Source organism: Cyprinodon tularosa, unplaced genomic scaffold (assembly GCF_016077235.1).
Source record: "Cyprinodon tularosa strain WSP-4 unplaced genomic scaffold, ASM1607723v1 ctg1585, whole genome shotgun sequence".
Taxonomy (NCBI): domain Eukaryota; kingdom Metazoa; phylum Chordata; class Actinopteri; order Cyprinodontiformes; family Cyprinodontidae; genus Cyprinodon; species Cyprinodon tularosa.
In genome coordinates, this window is record NW_024038422.1 from 10,001 (window position 1) to 28,678 (window position 18,678).

The following is an 18,678-nucleotide window of genomic DNA, read 5'->3' on the forward strand; positions in this document are numbered from 1 at the left end:
AACCTGCTGATGGTCTGAAGGAGGGGGCGGAGTCAGAGCTGGACGCTGCTTCAGAACCACGAAACCTAGTACCTGGGCCCAAACCAGAACCAGGTCCAGGTTCTCACTTAGGAACCAGGTTCCTGCTGATCCTCAGCTCTTCTGATGGTCCCAAAGAGGCCCACAGAACCTCCTCCAGAACCAACAGCAGATCCAGATCAGTCAGCAGGCAGAACCTCCATGAGGGTGACCCAGGCTGCGGTTCCTCCTCATGATCCAGTTCTGAATCTACTTCCTGAAGGCATCATCAGAACTTTATGAATGGTTCTCCATAAACTCGGTTCTGGTTCCGACAGAACACGGCCAGCTCCCTTCTGGGCTTTTCTATCCCATCATATCAGAACTTCATGGTCCTCCAGAACATTCCCACCTGGTTCCGGTCCAGAACGTCTCCAAAACTCTTCTAGGACTACAGAGATGACATCATCGCCTGGAGGAAATGAACTCCCAGTGAGCAGAGCCGTAAACATCCCTCAGCATCAGGAGGTCATGGCAACCGGTCTCCATGACGACGACGCCCCCTGCAGGACGCACAAGGTAATGCAGCCCAAATCACATTAACTGAAGACGGAACCGAGGAGATAAACGACTGATCCGGTTCGGTCTGAGCTTTGGTTCTGAAGGAAACCATTTACCAAACGGAACCGGTGGTTCTGGAGGAAACAGAAGCAGAGGTTCTGAAGGAAACCAAACGGACCCAGTGGTTCTGGAGGAAACAGACCCAGACCGACCCGGTGGTTCTGAAGGAAACCAAACGGACCCGGTGGTTCTGAAGGAACAGAAGCAGAGGTTCTGAAGGAAACCATTTACCAAACGGACCCAGTGGTTCTGGAGGAAACGGACCCAGTGGTTCTGGAGGAAACGGACCCAGTGGTTCTGAAAGAAACGGACCCAGACCGACCCGGTGGTTCTGAAGAACTTTATTGAACTCAGCAGAACATCATGAAGCTACTTCTGCATTAAAAACCAGAGATAAAAACAAGAACTGCTGCTGCAGGCCCGGTTCTTCCGGAACCAGAACCAGCGGACCCTCCAGAACCCGCTAACTCTCCAGCAGCCACTGCTGGTCCTGGGAGCCGTCACAGATCGCCATGGTAACGTAGCCTTTGGGTCCAGATGAATGGGAGGCGGCGAGACACTGACCCACAGAGACCTGGTAGAGCCGGTTGGACTTCTGCTGGGAAGAGAATCGGATCAGAACCAGGCCACGCTCTTCATCATCATCATCATCGTGGTCTCACCCCCAGGCCCCACTGCTGCGACCCCCCCGAGCCGTGACACTTCATCAGTCTGGGTCGTTCTGACGTTCTGACCTCCGACACGTCCAGACACAGCAGACCCGCCAGAACCAGCTGGCCGTCCTCGTCGTACGCCCAGTTCTGGAAACGGGTCACATGATCAACTCACAGAGACTGAACCGTCCAATCAGCAAAGACCCCAGTGATGACCTCACCTGCTCCGGGTCCCTGGGGTCACACGGCCTCACCACCACGGCCCCTCCCTTCTGGCTGACTCGACCCTGCGCCACCAGACAGCGGCCCGTCACTAGGTTACGCAGCTGGAAGGTGGAGGACAGAGAGGTCAGAGGTCAGGGGTCGGCATGCAGGTGGCTGTAAGTGCTGCGTTCAGGTACCAGGCCTCGCTGCAGGACTTTGGGCCGCCTCAGGCTCTTGTTGTTGAAGACAGGCTGCTGCTTGTTGCCCCCGGCGACGGCCTGCATTTCTGGGTAAACTGTGTCCAGGTACCAGCGGAACGAGTGACACTGCAGCCGCTTCCTCAGCGCCACGCGCTCGCTGATGTCCCCGTAACCACGGTCACGGAGCTCAGGACGCAGGGCCAGGTACTGCTCCTGACAGGAAGCAAGGTCACAGACAGGAAGCAAGGTCAGAGACAGGAAGCGAGTTCAGAGACAGGAAGCGAGTTCAGAGACAGGAAGCGAGGTCAGAGACAGGAAGCGCGGTCACAGAAAGGAAGCGAGTTCAGAGACAGGAAGCGAGTTCACAGACAGGAAGCGAGGTCAGAGACAGGAAGCAAGGTCACAGACAGGAAGCGAGGTCACAGAGAGGAAGCGAGGTCAGAGACAGGAAGCGAGGTCAGAGACAGGAAGCGAGGTCAGAGACAGGAAGCGGGGTCACAGAAAGGAAGCGAGTTCAGAGACAGGAAGCGAGTTCACAGACAGGAAGCGAGGTCAGAGACAGGAAGCAAGGTCACAGACAGGAAGCGAGGTCACAGAGAGGAAGCGAGGTCAGAGACAGGAAGCGAGGTCACAGACAGGAAGCAAGGTCACAGACAGGAAGCGAGTTCAGAGACAGGAAGCGAGGTCAGAGACAGGAAGCGGGGTCACAGAAAGGAAGCTAGTTCAGAGACAGGAAGCGAGGTCAGAGACAGGAAGCGGGGTCACAGAAAGGAAGCGAGTTCAGAGACAGGAAGCGAGTTCACAGACAGGAAGCGAGGTCAGAGACAGGAAGCAAGGTCACAGACAGGAAGCGAGGTCACAGAGAGGAAGCGAGGTCAGAGACAGGAAGCGCGGTCACAGAGAGGAAGCGCGGTCAGAGACAGGAAGCGAGTTCAGAGAGAGGAAGCAAGGTCACAGACAGGAAGCGCGGTCACAGAAAGGAAGCGCGGTCACAGACAGGAAGCGAGTTCACAGACAGGAAGCGAGGTCAGAGACAGGAAGCAAGGTCACAGAGAGGAAGCGCGGTCAGAGACAGGAAGCGAGTTCAGAGACAGGAAGCAAGGTCACACACAGGAAGCGCGGTCACAGAAAGGAAGCCCGGTCACAGAAAGGAAGCGCGGTCACAGAAAGGAAGCGAGGCCAGAAACAGGAAGCGAGTTCAGAGACAGGAAGCGCGGTCACAGAAAGGAAGCGCGGTCACAGAAAGGAAGCGAGGCCAGAAACAGGAAGCGAGTTCAGAGACAGGAAGCAAGGTCACAGAAAGGAAGCGAGGCCAGAGACAGGAAGCGCGGTCAAAGAAAGGAAGCCAGGCCAGAAACAGGAAGCGAGTTCAGAGACAGGAAGCGCGGTCACAGAAAGGAAGCGCGGTCACAGAAAGGAAGCGAGGCCAGAGACAGGAAGCGAGTTCAGAGACAGGAAGCAAGGTCACAGACAGGAAGCGGGGTCAGAGAAAGGAAGCGAGGCCAGAAACAGGAAGCGAGTTCAGAGACAGGAAGCGAGGTCAGAGACAGGAAGCGAGGTCACAGACAGGAAGCGAGGTCACAGACAGGAAGCGCGGTCACAGAAAGGAAGCGCGGTCACAGAAAGGAAGCGAGGCCAGAAACAGGAAGCGAGGTCAGAGACAGGAAGCGTGGTCACAGACAGGAAGCGGGGTCAGAGACAGGAAGCGCGGTCACAGAAAGGAAGCGCGGTCACAGAAAGGAAGCGCGGTCACAGAAAGGAAGCGAGGCCAGAAACAGGAAGCGAGTTCAGAGACAGGAAGCGCGGTCACAGAAAGGAAGCGCGGTCACAGAAAGGAAGCGAGGCCAGAAACAGGAAGCGAGTTCAGAGACAGGAAGCAAGGTCACAGAAAAGAAGCGAGGCCAGAGACAGGAAGCGCGGTCACAGAAAGGAAGCCAGGCCAGAAACAGGAAGCGAGTTCAGAGACAGGAAGCGCGGTCACAGAAAGGAAGCGCGGTCACAGAAAGGAAGCGAGGCCAGAGACAGGAAGCGAGTTCAGAGACAGGAAGCAAGGTCACAGACAGGAAGCGGGGTCAGAGAAAGGAAGCGAGGCCAGAAACAGGAAGCGAGTTCAGAGACAGGAAGCGAGGTCAGAGACAGGAAGCGAGGTCACAGACAGGAAGCGAGGTCACAGACAGGAAGCGCGGTCACAGAAAGGAAGCGCGGTCACAGAAAGGAAGCGAGGCCAGAAACAGGAAGCAAGGTCAGAGACAGGAAGCGTGGTCACAGACAGGAAGCGGGGTCAGAGACAGGAAGCGCGGTCACAGAAAGGAAGCGCGGTCACAGAAAGGAAGCGCGGTCACAGAAAGGAAGCGAGGCCAGAAACAGGAAGCGAGTTCAGAGACAGGAAGCGCGGTCACAGAAAGGAAGCGAGGCCAGAAACAGGAAGCGAGTTCAGAGACAGGAAGCAAGGTCACAGAAAGGAAGCGAGGCTAGAGACAGGAAGCGCGGTCACAGAAAGGAAGCGCGGTCACAGAAAGGAAGCGAGGCCAGAAACAGGAAGCGAGTTCAGAGACAGTAAGCAAGGTCACAGACAGGAAGCGGGGTCAGAGAAAGGAAGCGAGGCCAGAAACAGGAAGCGAGTTCAGAGACAGGAAGCGAGGTCAGAGACAGGAAGCAAGGTCACAGACAGGAAGCGCGGTCACAGAAAGGAAGCGCGGTCACAGAAAGGAAGCGAGGCCAGAAACAGGAAGCGAGGTCAGAGACAGGAAGCGTGGTCACAGACAGGAAGCGGGGTCAGAGACAGGAAGCGCGGTCACAGAAAGGAAGCAGGGCCAGAAACAGGAAGCGAGTTCAGAGACAGGAAGCAAGGTCACAGACAGGAAGCGCGGTCAGAGACAGGAAGCACGGTCACAGAAAGGAAGCAGGGCCAGAAACAGGAAGCGAGTTCAGAGACCGGAAGCGCGGTCAGAGACAGGAACTGGGGTCACAGACAGGAAGCGAGTTCAGAGACAGGAAGCGTGGTCAGAGACAGGAAGCGGGGTCAGAGACAGGAAGCGGGGTCAGAGACAGGAAGCGTGGTCAGAGACAGGAAGCAAGGTCAGAGACAGGAAGCAGGGTCAGAGACAGGAAGCAGGGTCAGAGACAGGAAGCGTGGTCAGAGACAAGAAGCGTGGTCACAGACAGGAAGCGAGTTCAGAGACAGGAAGCGTGGTCAGAGACAGGAAGCGGGGTCAGAGACAGGAAGCGGGGTCAGAGACAGGAAGCGTGGTCACAGACAGGAAGCGTGGTCACAGACAGGAAGCGAGTTCAGAGACAGGAAGCGTGGTCACAGACAGGAAGCGAGTTCAGAGACAGGAAGCATGGTCAGAGACAGGAAGCGGGGTCAGAGACAGGAAGCGAGGTCAGAGACAGGAAGCGGGGTCAGAGACAGGAAGCGAGGTCAGAGACAGGAAGCGGGGTCAGAGACAGGAAGCGAGTTCAGAGACAGGAAGCGAGTTCAGAGACAGGAAGCGTGGTCAGAGAGAGGAAGCAAGTTCAGAGACAGGAAGCGAGGTCACAGACAGGAAGCGAGTTCAGAGACAGGAAGCGGGGTCACAGACAGGAAGTGAGGTCAGAGATGGACAGCGGTGGTGTTTGAACCTTGTAGTCGTCCATCCAAACGTGGGCCAGCCTCAGCGAGTTGTGGGCCATGGTGTCCTGTCCTCCTGGGGAGCCGTAGGGCCTCCTCTTCCTGAAGATGTGTCCCACTCTGGAGCAGGGGACGATGAGCAGCTGGCCCCCACACATCCAGATCTGAGGAAACAGGAAGCTGAGCTGGGCAGAACACTGCCTTCACTTACCCTCTGGAAAACAGAGCGCTCACCCTGAAGGAGATCTCCAGATTCTCTCCTCCCCAGATGTCCATCCCTCCGTCGTAGCGGCCCAGCTCCTCAAAGTAGCTCCTGTCCATGGCGAACAGGCCGCCCGCCATGGTGGGGGACCTGGGGGGACAGAGGGACGCAGCCGGGCCCAATGAGTTAGTCCTCCAGAACTCCTGGACCAAGAATCTGTGATATTTCAAAGCTGATAGGAAAACTCTCGGATCAGGCAGAACCGGGTCAGAGGTTTTGATCCAACTGCTGATGATTCTCTGAGTGCAATCACTGATTGTTCTAATAAAATATGATTAATGCTGGCACCCTATCGGTCGGTACCGGTACTGATGGTACCGGTACCATCAGTACCGGTACCATCAGTGCACGGTACCGCTCAGTGCCGGTACCATCAGTGCTGTGCATCCGTACTGTAAAGGAAATGGAAAGTTTCATCATCCAGAACCTTATGGACCGGGTCAGGCCGGGAGGCTCTGGAGCCTCCTGTCCGGGGTTTACCTGATGGGAGCAGTGGGCCCCTCGGGGCCGCTCAGTGCCGCCGGCGGCACCGGGTCCCACTTGAAGTGGAGCCCCCAGTTGAAGCCGCCCCTGACGATGGGGGAGGGCGAGTAGGCCAGGGTGTCGGCGGAGATGATGTCGATGACGGGGCAGACCACGGTCCGCCGGTCTCTCTGGATGGGCGCCAGGAGCGGCTGCAGCCACGCCTCATTCACCTCGCAGTGGCTGTCCAGGAAGACCAGGACATCCCCTGGACACAGAACCAGGTGAGTCCATGTCTACATGCCCAGTTGTGTGGGAGGGGCGATGGCGGGTACCTGTGGCGTGGGAGGCTCCCACCATCCGCCCTCTGATCAGGCCTTCCCTCCGCTGGTTCCGGATCAGCTTCACCTTCCCCTGCAGCTCGTCTTTGATGTACTGGTCCAGGTCCGCCTGCAGCTCCTCTGCAGCAGAACACCAGTTAGCACGTTGTGTCCGGACTCGGGGCCCGTCAGGGGCCGCCGGGGGCCCGCCGGCTTACCTAGCTCGCTGTGGTCGTCCACCAGGATGATCTCGTGCAGCAGGTGGGTGGGGGTCCGGTCCAGGACGCTGTGGACGGTTCTGAGCAGGGCGGAAAACGCCTCGTTGAAGAAGCAGATCACCACGCTGGCGGCGGGCAGAGCGGGGGGGTAGGACTTCTGCCGACACCTGACAAAGATGGCGGCATTCGGGTCAGAACCATCAGGCGGCCCCGCTGGGCCCCGGCAGAGCGGCGCCGTACTCACTGAGGGTCTCTGGTGTCGGGCAGCGGTCGGCGGTGGCCCAGTCTGTTGGAGATGAGCACGTTGAAGGCGTGGCGGTGGTAGCCCGTGTCCCGGACCTCCTGGTCCGCTTGGTTGAAGATCATCCCTGCAGACATGAACAGAACCTCTGGTTCTGCTGAGAACGGCCAGAACCAGAACCAGAACTACCAGACGGCACCAAACTCACCCATCTCTGAGGAAAGCTCCGCCCCCCTGTCTGGGACGGCCCTGCTGATTGGACGGTGCTGGACGGGGCTCCTGCTAGGCTCCGCCCCCAGCAGGAAGTAGAGGTAGAGGAGGACGGACCAGGTTGCCGAGGAGATGAGGCAGCCATAGCAGAAGTACCGCAGCGTGACCCCGGGCATGGTGGCCGAGCGAGCATCGCTCACATCACCCTGATGGAGAGAGAGAGAGAGAGAGAGAGAGAGAGAGAGAGAGAGACATCAGAGACCCAGCTGACCCGACCAGAACCCGTCTGACCCGACCAGAACCAAGCCAACCCAATAGAACCGGGCTGACCCGACCAGAACCCGGCTGACCCGACCAGAATCCGGCTGACCCGACCAGAACCCGTCTGACCCGACCAGAACCCGTCTGACCCGACCAGAACCCGGCTGACCCGACCAGAATCCGGCTGACCCGACAGAACCCGTCTGACCCGACCAGAACCCGTCTGACCCGACCAGAACCCGTCTGACCCGACCAGAATCCGGCTGACCCGACAGAACCCGTCTGACCCGACCAGAACCCGTCTGACCCGACCAGAACCCGTCTGACCCGACCAGAACCCGGCTGACCCGACCAGAATCCGGCTGACCCGACAGAACCCGTCTGACCCGACCAGAACCCGGCTGACCCGACCAGAACCCGTCTGACCCGACCAGAACCCGGCTGACCCGATCAGAACCCGGCTGACCCGACCAGAACCCGGCTGACCCGACCAGGACCCGTCTGACTGGACCAGAACCGGGCTGACCCGACCAGGAGCCGTCTGACCCGACCAGAACTCGGCTGACCTGACAGAACCCGGCTGACCCGACCAGAACCCGGCTGACCCGACCAGAACCCGGCTGACCCGACCAGAACCCGTCTGACCCGACCAGAACCCGGCTGACCCGACCAGAACCCGGCTGACCCGACCAGGACCCATCTGACTGGACCAGAACCGGGCTGACCCGACCAGGAGCCGTCTGACCCGACCAGAACTCGGCTGACCTGACAGAACCGAGCTGACTGGACCAGGACCGGGCTGACCCGACCAGAACCCGGCTGACCCGACCAGGACCGGGCTGACCCGACCAGAACCCGGCTGACCCGACCAGAACCCGGCTGACCCGACCAGGACCCGGCTGACCCGACCAGGACCGGGTTGACCCGACCAGAACCCGGCTGACCCAACCAGGACCGGGCTGACCCGACCAGAACCCGGCTGACCCGACCAGGACCCGGCTGACCCGACCAGGACCCGGCTGACCCGACCAGAACCCGGCTGACCCGACCAGGACCCGGCTGACCCGACCAGGACCCGGCTGACCCGACCAGGACCGGGTTTACCCGACCAGAACCCGGCTGACCCGTCCAGGACCGGGTTGACCTGACCAGGACCGGGTTGACCCGACCAGGACCGGGTTGACCCGACCAGAACCCGGCTGACCCGACCAGAACTCGGCTGACCTGACAGAACCGAGCTGACTGGACCAGGACCGGGCTGACCCGACCAGAACCCGGCTGACCCGTCTAGGACCGGGCTGACCCGACCAGAACCCGGCTGACCCGACCAGGACCGGGCTGACCCGACCAGAACCCGGCTGACCCGACCAGGACCGGGCTGACCCGACCAGAACCCGGCTGACCCGTCTAGGACCGGGCTGACCCGACCAGAACCCGGCTGACCCGACCAGGACCGGGCTGACCCGACCAGGACCCGGCTGACCCGACCAGAACCCGGCTGACCCGACCAGGACCGGGCTGACCCGACCAGAACCCGGCTGACCCGACCAGGACCCGGCTGACCCGACCAGAACCCGGCTGACCCGACCAGGACCCGGCTGACCCAACCAGGACCCGGCTGACCCGACCAGAACCCGGCTGACCCGACCAGGACCCGGCTGACCCGTCTAGGACCGGGCTGACCCGACCAGAACCCGGCTGACCCGACCAGGACCCGGCTGACCCGACCAGGACCCGGCTGACCCGACCAGGACCCGGCTGACCCGACCAGGACCGGGCTGACCCGACCAGAACCCGGCTGACCCGACCAGGACCCGGCTGACCCGACCAGGACCCGGCTGACCCGACCAGAACCCGGCTGACCCGACCAGGACCGGGCTGACCCGACCAGAACCCGGCTGACCCGACCAGGACCGGGTTGACCCGACCAGGACCCGGCTGACCCGACCAGGACCCGGCTCACCCAACCAGAACCCGGCTGACCCGTCTAGGACCGGGCTGACCCGACCAGAACCCGGCTGACCCGTCTAGGACCGGGCTGACCCGACCAGAACCCGGCTGACCCGACCAGGACCGGGCTGACCCGACCAGGACCCGGCTGACCCAACCAGGACCTGGCTGACCCGACCAGAACCCGGCTGACCCGTCTAGGACCGGGCTGACCCGACCAGAACCCGGCTGACCCGACCAGGACCGGGTTGACCCGACCAGGACCCGGCTGACCCGACCAGGACCCGGCTGACCCAACCAGGACCCGGCGGACCCGACCAGAACCCGGCTGACCCGACCAGGACCGGGCTGACCCGTCTAGGACCGGGTTGACCCAACCAGGACCCGGCTGACCCGACCAGAACCCGGCTGACCCAACCAGGACCGGGTTGACCCGACCAGAACCCGGCTGACCCAACCAGGACCGGGTTGACCCGACCAGGACCGGGTTGACCCGACCAGAACCCGGCTGACCCGTCCAGGACCGGGTTGACCCGACCAGAACCCGGCTGACCCGACCAGAACCCGGCTGACCCGACCAGGACCGGGCTGACCCGACCAGGACCGGGCTGACCCGACCAGAACCCGGCTGACCCAACCAGGACCGGGTTGACCCGACCAGAACCCGGCTGACCCGACCAGAACCCGGCTGACCCGACCAGGACCGGGCTGACCCGACCAGGACCGGGCTGACCCGACCAGAACCCGGCTGACCTGACCAGGACCGGGCTGACCCGACCAGGACCGGGCTGACCCGACCAGAACTCGGCTGACCTGACAGAACCGAGCTGACTGGACCCGGACCGGGCTGACCCGACCAGAATCCGACTGACCCGTCCAGGACCGGGCTGACCCGACCAGAATCCGGCTGACCCGACAGAACCAAGCCAACCCAATAGAACCGGGCTGACCCGACAGAACCCGGCTGACCCGACAGAACCGAGCTGACTGGACCAGAACCGGGCTGACCCGACCAAAACTCAGCTGACCTGACAGAACCGAGCTGACTGGACCAGAACCGGGCTGACCCGACCAGAATCCGGCTGACCCGACAAAACCGAGACGACCCGATAGAACCGGGCTGACCCGACCAAAACTCGGCTGACCTGACAGAACCGAGCTGACTGGACCAGAACCGGGCTGACCCGACCAGAATCCGACTGACCCGACCAGAACTCAGCTGACCTGACAGAACCGAGCTGACTGGACCAGGACCGGGCTGACCCGACCAGAATCCGACTGACCCGACCAGAATCGGCTGACCTGACAGAACCAAGCCAACCCAATAGAACCGGGCTGACCCGACAGAACCCGGCTGACCCGACAGAACCGGGCTGACCCGACCAGAATTCGACTGACCCGACCAGAATCCGGCTGACCCGACAGAACCAAGCCAACCCAATAGAACCGGGCTGACCCGACAGAACCCGGCTTACCCGACAAAACCGAGACAACCCGATAGAACCGTGCTAACTGGACCAGAACCGGGCTGACCCGACACAACCCGGATGGCCCGACCTAAACCTAGCTGACCCGACAGAACCGAGCTGACTGGACCAGAACCGGGCTGACCCAACAGAACCCGGATGGCCCGACCAGAACCCAGCTGACCCGACAGAACCGTGCTAACTGGACCAGAACCGGGCTGACCCAACACAACCCGGATGACCCAACCAGAAACCAGCTGACCCGACAGAACCGAGCTAACTGGACCAGAACCGGGCTGACCCAACACAACCCGGATGACCCAACCAGAAACCAGCTGACCCGACAGAACCGAGCTGACTGGACCAGAACCGCGCCGACCCGACAGAACCGTGCTAACTGAACCAGAACCGGGCTGACCCAACAGAACCGAGCTGACCCGACAGAACCGAGCTGACCCGACAGAACCGAGCTGACCCGACAGAACTGGGCTGACCCGACAGAACCGAGCTGACCCAATAGAACCAAGCTGACCCGACAAAACCGAGCTGACTGGACCAGAAACGGGCTGACCCGACAGAAATGAGCTGACCCGACCAGAACCGGAAGACACTATATAGGGCACTATGTAGTGATTAGGGCACTATATAGGGCACTATGTAGTGATTAGGGCACTATATAGGGCACTATGTAGTGATTAGGGCACTATATAGGGCACTATGTAGTGATTAGGGCACTATATAGGGCACTATGTAGTGATTAGGGCACTATATAGGGCACTATGCAGGGCTGACCCGACAAAACCGAGCTGACTAGACCAGAACCGGGCTGACCTGACAGAACCGTGCTAACTGGACCAGAACCGGGCTGACCCGACAGAACCCGGATGACCCGACCAGAACCCAGCTGACCCGACAGAACCGTGCTAACTGGACCAGAACCCAGCTGACCCAACAGAACCCGGATGACCCGACAGAACCGAGCTGACTGGACCAGAACCGGGCTGACCTGACAGAACCGTGCTAACTGGACCAGAACCGGGCTGACCCGACAGAACCCGGATGACCCGACCAGAACCCAGCTGACCCGACAGAACCGTGCTAACTGGACCAGAACCCAGCTGACCCAACAGAACCCGGATGACCCGACAGAACCGAGCTGACTGGACCAGAACCGGGCTGACCCGACAGAACCGGGCCGACCCGACCAGAACCAGGCCGACCCGACAGAACCGTGCTAACTGGACCAGAACCCAGCTGACCCGACAGAACCAAGCTGACTGGATCAGAACCGGGTCGACCCGACCAGAACCGGGCTGACCCGACCAGAACCAGGCCGACCCGACAGAACCGAGCTGACCTGACAGAACCAGGCTGACCCGACAGAACCGAGCTGACCCGACAGAACCGAGCTGACCCGACCAGAACCAGGCTGACCCGACCAGAATCCGGCCGACCCAACAGAACCGGACTAACTGGACCAGAACCCGACCGCAACGTGAGGGGAGGGAAACCTCAGCACTGATCCAAATGTCTGGGGCTCGTTAACCTCAGATAGGTCAATCAGTAACTGGATCACATGGCAGCAGTCAGCTGATCCAGTTACCTGGTTTACTGGTTTAATGGTTTACTGGTTTAATGGTTTACTGGTTTAATGGTTTACTGGTTTAATGGTTTACTGGTTTACTGGTTAAACACAAACTGGAATATCTGTTCTGATCCAGAACGCCGTTCAGGTTCTGATGCTTTAAATAGAATAATGCAAAAACTACAGTTAATCATGGTGACCCATCATCATGGTGACCCATCATCATGGTGACCCATCATCATGGTGACCCATCATCATGGTGACCCATCATCATGGTGATCCATCATCATGGTGACCCATCATCAACTAGGTCAGTGATTGGTCCCTGAGCCCAGGTAAACTCACCTGATGGAACTGAACTCCTGGAGGAAGCCGGTGACGTCACTTTAACCAGCCGCTGTCCGAACCATCCCCCGCCTGCCCTCTATTAACTGGGTTTAAACTGGTTCCGGTTCAGTCCGGTTCGGTGGTCCCAGCCGCAGCCTGCTAACCTGTAGCAGAGGGGAACATGATCGGAACCGAACCTCAGGTTAAGCCCAGATTAAGCCGATCCAGAGCGGCCTCTTGGACCGCTTGCAGCTCAGAGTGGGAAGCCGGCCGGAAATGCGCTGGTTCCGGGTTCGGTACTGTCCGATAATGGACCTGTCTGCTTTAGCTTCTCACCGAACCGAACCTGAAGGTCCAATCAGCGGCCGGTACCTGTTCCGCGGCCCGTCAGAACCTCCACCCGATGCTGGCTGAGCTGCGAACACAGAACCAGGGGGACCACGTGACCCCAGGTCCGGCCCTTCAAAATAAAACGGAAAACAGGAGGAGAACTTCAAAATAAAAGTCACAGAAGAGCCGATGAGAAAAAAATGGTTCAGTTTATAAACCCAGTGGTTCTGATCAACCCACAGAACCAGAACCGCAGCATCTGCTGTCAGACGGCTGGCAGGCTCCCAGTCACACACATCACCCAGCAGGTTCCCCCAGTTCAACCAGTTCAACCCGTTCAACTGATAACAGACACCTTTACGGACCTTCAGCCTTTCACATCTAACATGAAAGCAGCTCCTGCAGCTCATCCCTGATCCAGGTTAAGGTCAGAGGCAGCTGCTGCTGGGGATTCCCTTCACCGCCGGTATGTGGGGGTCTGAGCGGAGAAATAATCTTTGAAGGCAGGATGGTAATCTGGATGAACTGACTGCACAGACCATGTTTTCAGGAGAACTTTTTCACTTCAACAGAGATTCTAACTACTTTCTACCTGCTGATCACAGCTAATATAGCAAAGCTGCTCTCTGGCATCGAACACAGGAGCAGCATTATTTTGTACACAGAATGTTTACAAAACCAAACTTAATTTAGTGCAGCTTTCATAAACTAAATGTCCAATTCTTAAAGTGCACCAGTGATCAAATGTAAACAGTGTGGGAGAATAAAAAACATGAAGTTCAGAGCATTTCATGGTAAATATATATGGTGGCAATATGCAGTAAAACATTGTTTATTGAAAGTATTTTTTGAAGATGTCTCCACCAGCAAAGGATAAGCAGAGCACAGATCCCGCCCTTTGAACTGTCTTCATACAGACCTCCTAATCAACACCGTAAGAGCAGAAACACAGAGCGCATCATTGGCATCATAGATAATAATAAAAACATCCTTCACATGATGCAGAGAAGCTGTCAGGTTAGAACAGCAATGCCAGCGTTTAATTTACTACCTGTTTTACTTCAATATGTTTACTGCAGAAAAACAATATCTGAACCAAGTCACTATATAGGGCACTAAATAGTGATTAGGGCAGTATATAGGACACTATATAGGGCACTAAATAGTGATTAGGGCAGTATATAGGACACTATATAGGGCACTAAATAGTGATTAGGGCAGTATATAGGACACTATATAGGGCACTAAATAGTGATTAGGGCAGTATATAGGACACTATATAGGGCACTAAATAGTGATTAGGGCAGTATATAGGACACTATATAGGGCACTAAATAGTGATTAGGGCAGTATATAGGACACTATAAAGGACCCTAAATAGTGATTAGGGCAGTATATAGGACACTATATAGGGCACTAAATAGTGATTAGGGCAGTATATAGGACACTATAAAGGACCCTAAATAGTGATTAGGGCAGTATATAGGACCCTATATAGGGCACTAAATAGTGATTAGGGCAGTATATAGGACACTATATAGGGCACTGCATAGTGATAAGGGCAGTATATAGGACACTATATAGGACCCTAAATAGTGATTAGGGCAGTATATGGGACACTATATAGGGCACTAAATAGTGATTAGGGCAGTATATAGGAAACTATATAGGGCACTGCATAGTGATTAGGGCAGTATATGGGACACTATATAGGGCACTAAATAGTGATAAGGGCAGTATATAGGAAACTATATAGGGCACTGCATAGTGATTAGGGCAGTATATGGGACACTATATAGGGCACTGCATAGTGATTAGGGCAGTATATAGGACACTATATAGGACACTAAATAGTGATTAGGGCAGTATATAGGACACTATATAGGGCACTGCATAGTGATTAGGGCAGTATATGGGACACTATATAGTGCCCTAAATAGTTATTAGGGCAGTATATAGGACACTATATAGGGCACTGCATAGTGATTAGGGCAGTATATGGGACACTATATAGGGCACTAAATAGTGATTAGGGCAGTATATAGGACACTATATAGGGCACTAAATAGTGATTAGGGCAGTATATAGGACACTATATAGGGCACTAAATAGTGATTAGGGCAGTATATAGGACACTATATAGGGCACTAAATAGTGATTAGGGCAGTATATAGGACACTATATACGGCACTAAATAGTGATTAGGGCAGTATATAGGACGCTATATAGGGCACTAAATAGTGATTAGGGCAGTATATAGGACGCTATATAGGGCACTAAATAGTGATTAGGGCAGTATATAGGACACTATATAGGGCACTAAATAGTGATTAGGGCAGTATATAGGACACTATATAGGGCACTAAATAGTGATTAGGGCAGTATATAGGACACTATATAGGGCACTAAATAGAGATTAGGGCAGTATATAGGACACTATATAGGGCACTAAATAGTGATTAGGGCAGTATATAGGACACTATATAGGGCACTAAATAGTGATTAGGGCAGTATATAGGACACTATATAGGGCACTAAATAGTGATTAGGGCAGTATATAGGACACTATATAGGGCACTAAATAGTGATTAGGGCAGTATATAGGACACTATATAGGGCACTAAATAGTGATTAGGGCAGTATATAGGACACTATATACGGCACTAAATAGTGATTAGGGCAGTATATAGGACACTATATAGGGCACTAAATAGTGATTAGGGCAGTATATAGGACGCTATATAGGGCACTAAATAGTGATTAGGGCAGTATATAGGACACTATACAGGTGCTGGTCATAAAATTAGAATATCATGAAAAAGTAGATTGATTTCAGTAATTCCATTTAAAAAGTGAAACTTGTATATTATATTCATACATTACATACAAACTCATATATTTCAGATGTTTATTTTGTTTAATTTTGATGATTACAAATGACAACAAATGAAAATCTCAAATTCATCATATCAGAAAATTAGAATATTGTGAAAAGGTTCAAAATTGATGGCCCCTGGTGCCACACTCTAATCAGCTAATTAACTCAAACCACCTGCAAAAGCCTTTAAATGGTCTTTCAGTCTAGTTCTATAGGCTACACAATCATGGGGAAGACTGCTGACTTGACAGTTGTCCAAAAGACGACCATCGACACCTTGCACAAGGAGGGCAAGACACAAAAGGTCATCGCTAAAGAGGCTGGCTGTTCACAGAGCTCAGTGTCCAAGCACATTAATAGAGAGGCGAAGGGAAGGAAAAGATGTGGTCGAAAAAAGTGTACAAGCAAGAGAGATAACCGCACCCTGGAGAGGATTGTGAAACAAAACCCCTTCAAAAATGTGGGGGAGATTCACAAAGAGTGGACTGCAGCTGGAGTGAGTGCTTCAAGAACCACCACACACAGACGTATGAAAGACATGGGTTTCTGCTGTCGCATTCCTTGTGTCAAGCCACTCTTGAACCACAGACAGCGTCAGAAGCGTCTTGCCTGGGCTAAAGAGAAACAGGACTGGACTGCTGGTGAGTGGTCCAAAGTCATGTTCTCTGATGAAAGTAAATTTTGCATTTCCTTTGGAAATCAAGGTCCCAGAGTCTGGAGGAAAAGAAGAGAGGCACTTCATCCACGTTGCTTGAAGTCCAGTGTAAAGTTTCCACAGTCAGTGATGGTTTGGGGTGCCATGTCATCTGCTGGTGTTGGTCCATTGTGTTTTCTGAGGTCCAGGGTCAACGCAGCCACATACCAGGAAGTTTTAGAGCACTTCATGCTTCCTGCAGCTGACCAACTTTTTGGAGATGCAGATTTCATTTTCCAACAGGACTTGGCACCTGCACACAGTGCCAAAGCTACCAGTACCTGGTTGAAGGACCATGGTATCCCTGTTCTTAATTGGCCAGCAAACTCTCCTGACCTTAACCCCATAGAAAATCTATGGGGTATTGTGAAGAAGAAGATGCAATACACCAGACCCAACAATTCAGAAGAGCTAAAAGCCACTATTAGAGCAACCTGGGCTATCATAACACCTGAGCAGTGCCACAGACTGATCGACTCCATGCCACGCCGCATTGCTGCAGTAATACAGGCCAAAGGAGGCCCAACTAAATACTGAGTGCTGTACATGCTCATACTTTTCATGTTCATACTTTTCAGTTGGCCAACATTTCTATAAATCCTTTGTTTTTATTGGTCTTCAGTAATATTCTAATTTTCTGATATGATGAATTTGAGATTTTCATTTGTTGTCATTTGTAATCATCAAAATTAAACAAAATAAACATCTGAAATATATGAGTTTGTATGTAATGTATGAATATAATATACAAGTTTCACTTTTTAAATGGAATTACTGAAATCAATCTACTTTTTCATGATATTCTAATTTTATGACCAGCACCTGTATAGGGCACTAAATAGTGATTAGGGCAGTATATAGGACACTATATAGGGCACTAAATAGTGATTAGGGCAGTATATAGGACACTATATAGGGCACTAAATAGAGATTAGGGCAGTATATAGGACACTATATAGGGCACTAAATAGTGATTAGGGCAGTATATAGGACACTATATAGGGCACTAAATAGTGATTAGGGCAGTATATAGGACACTATATAGGGCACTAAATAGTGATTAGGGCAGTATATAGGACACTATATAGGGCACTAAATAGTGATTAGGGCAGTATATAGGACACTATATAGGGCACTAAATAGTGATTAGGGCAGTATATAGGACACTATATAGGGCACTAAATAGTGATTAGGGCAGTATATAGGACACTATATAGGGCACTAAATAGTGATTAGGGCAGTATATGGGACACTATATAGGGCACTAAATAGTGATTAGGGCAGTATATAGGACACTATATAGGGCACTAAATAGTGATTAGGGCAGTATATAGGACACTATATAGGGCACTAAATAGTGATTAGGGCAGTATATAGGACACTATATAGGGCACTAAATAGTGATTAGGGCAGTATATAGGACACTATATACGGCACTAAATAGTGATTAGGGCAGTATATAGGACGCTATATAGGGCACTAAATAGTGATTAGGGCAGTATATAGGACGCTATATAGGGCACTAAATAGTGATTAGGGCAGTATATAGGACACTATATAGGGCACTAAATAGTGATTAGGGCAGTATATAGGACACTATATAGGGCACTAAATAGTGATTAGGGCAGTATATAGGACACTATATAGGGCACTAAATAGAGATTAGGGCAGTATATAGGACACTATATAGGGCACTAAATAGTGATTAGGGCAGTATATAGGACACTATATAGGGCACTAAATAGTGATTAGGGCAGTATATAGGACACTATATAGGGCACTAAATAGTGATTAGGGCAGTATATAGGACACTATATAGGGCACTAAATAGTGATTAGGGCAGTATATAGGACACTATATAGGGCACTAAATAGTGATTAGGGCAGTATATAGGACACTATATACGGCACTAAATAGTGATTAGGGCAGTATATAGGACACTATATAGGGCACTAAATAGTGATTAGGGCAGTATATAGGACGCTATATAGGGCACTAAATAGTGATTAGGGCAGTATATAGGACACTATACAGGTGCTGGTCATAAAATTAGAATATCATGAAAAAGTAGATTGATTTCAGTAATTCCATTTAAAAAGTGAAACTTGTATATTATATTCATACATTACATACAAACTCATATATTTCAGATGTTTATTTTGTTTAATTTTGATGATTACAAATGACAA

At 53.8% G+C, this 18,678-nt stretch overlaps 1 protein-coding gene across 2 annotated transcripts; it reads right to left on the bottom strand.

Annotated features, from left to right (window-relative positions):
* Nucleotides 1–943: 943 nt before the first annotated feature.
* Nucleotides 944–13,114, bottom strand: galnt11 (UDP-N-acetyl-alpha-D-galactosamine:polypeptide N-acetylgalactosaminyltransferase 11 (GalNAc-T11)). 2 transcript variants are annotated; one of them, XM_038280271.1, is made up of 12 exons: nucleotides 12,960–13,114; nucleotides 6,997–7,204; nucleotides 6,792–6,915; nucleotides 6,548–6,714; nucleotides 6,345–6,470; nucleotides 6,028–6,277; nucleotides 5,520–5,637; nucleotides 5,297–5,449; nucleotides 1,673–1,888; nucleotides 1,493–1,597; nucleotides 1,281–1,418; nucleotides 944–1,213 (listed from the first exon to the last, which is right to left on the bottom strand). In XM_038280271.1, exons 2-12 carry the CDS (start codon nucleotides 7,172–7,174, stop codon nucleotides 1,082–1,084), a joined length of 1,707 nt encoding a protein of 568 aa, XP_038136199.1. In that variant the 5' UTR covers nucleotides 7,175–7,204; nucleotides 12,960–13,114; the 3' UTR covers nucleotides 944–1,081. The 2 variants fall into 2 exon arrangements, with proteins under 2 accessions (XP_038136199.1, XP_038136198.1); XM_038280270.1 differs by having other exon boundaries at nucleotides 12,606–13,060.
* Between the last annotated feature and the right edge of the window lie 5,564 nt (nucleotides 13,115–18,678).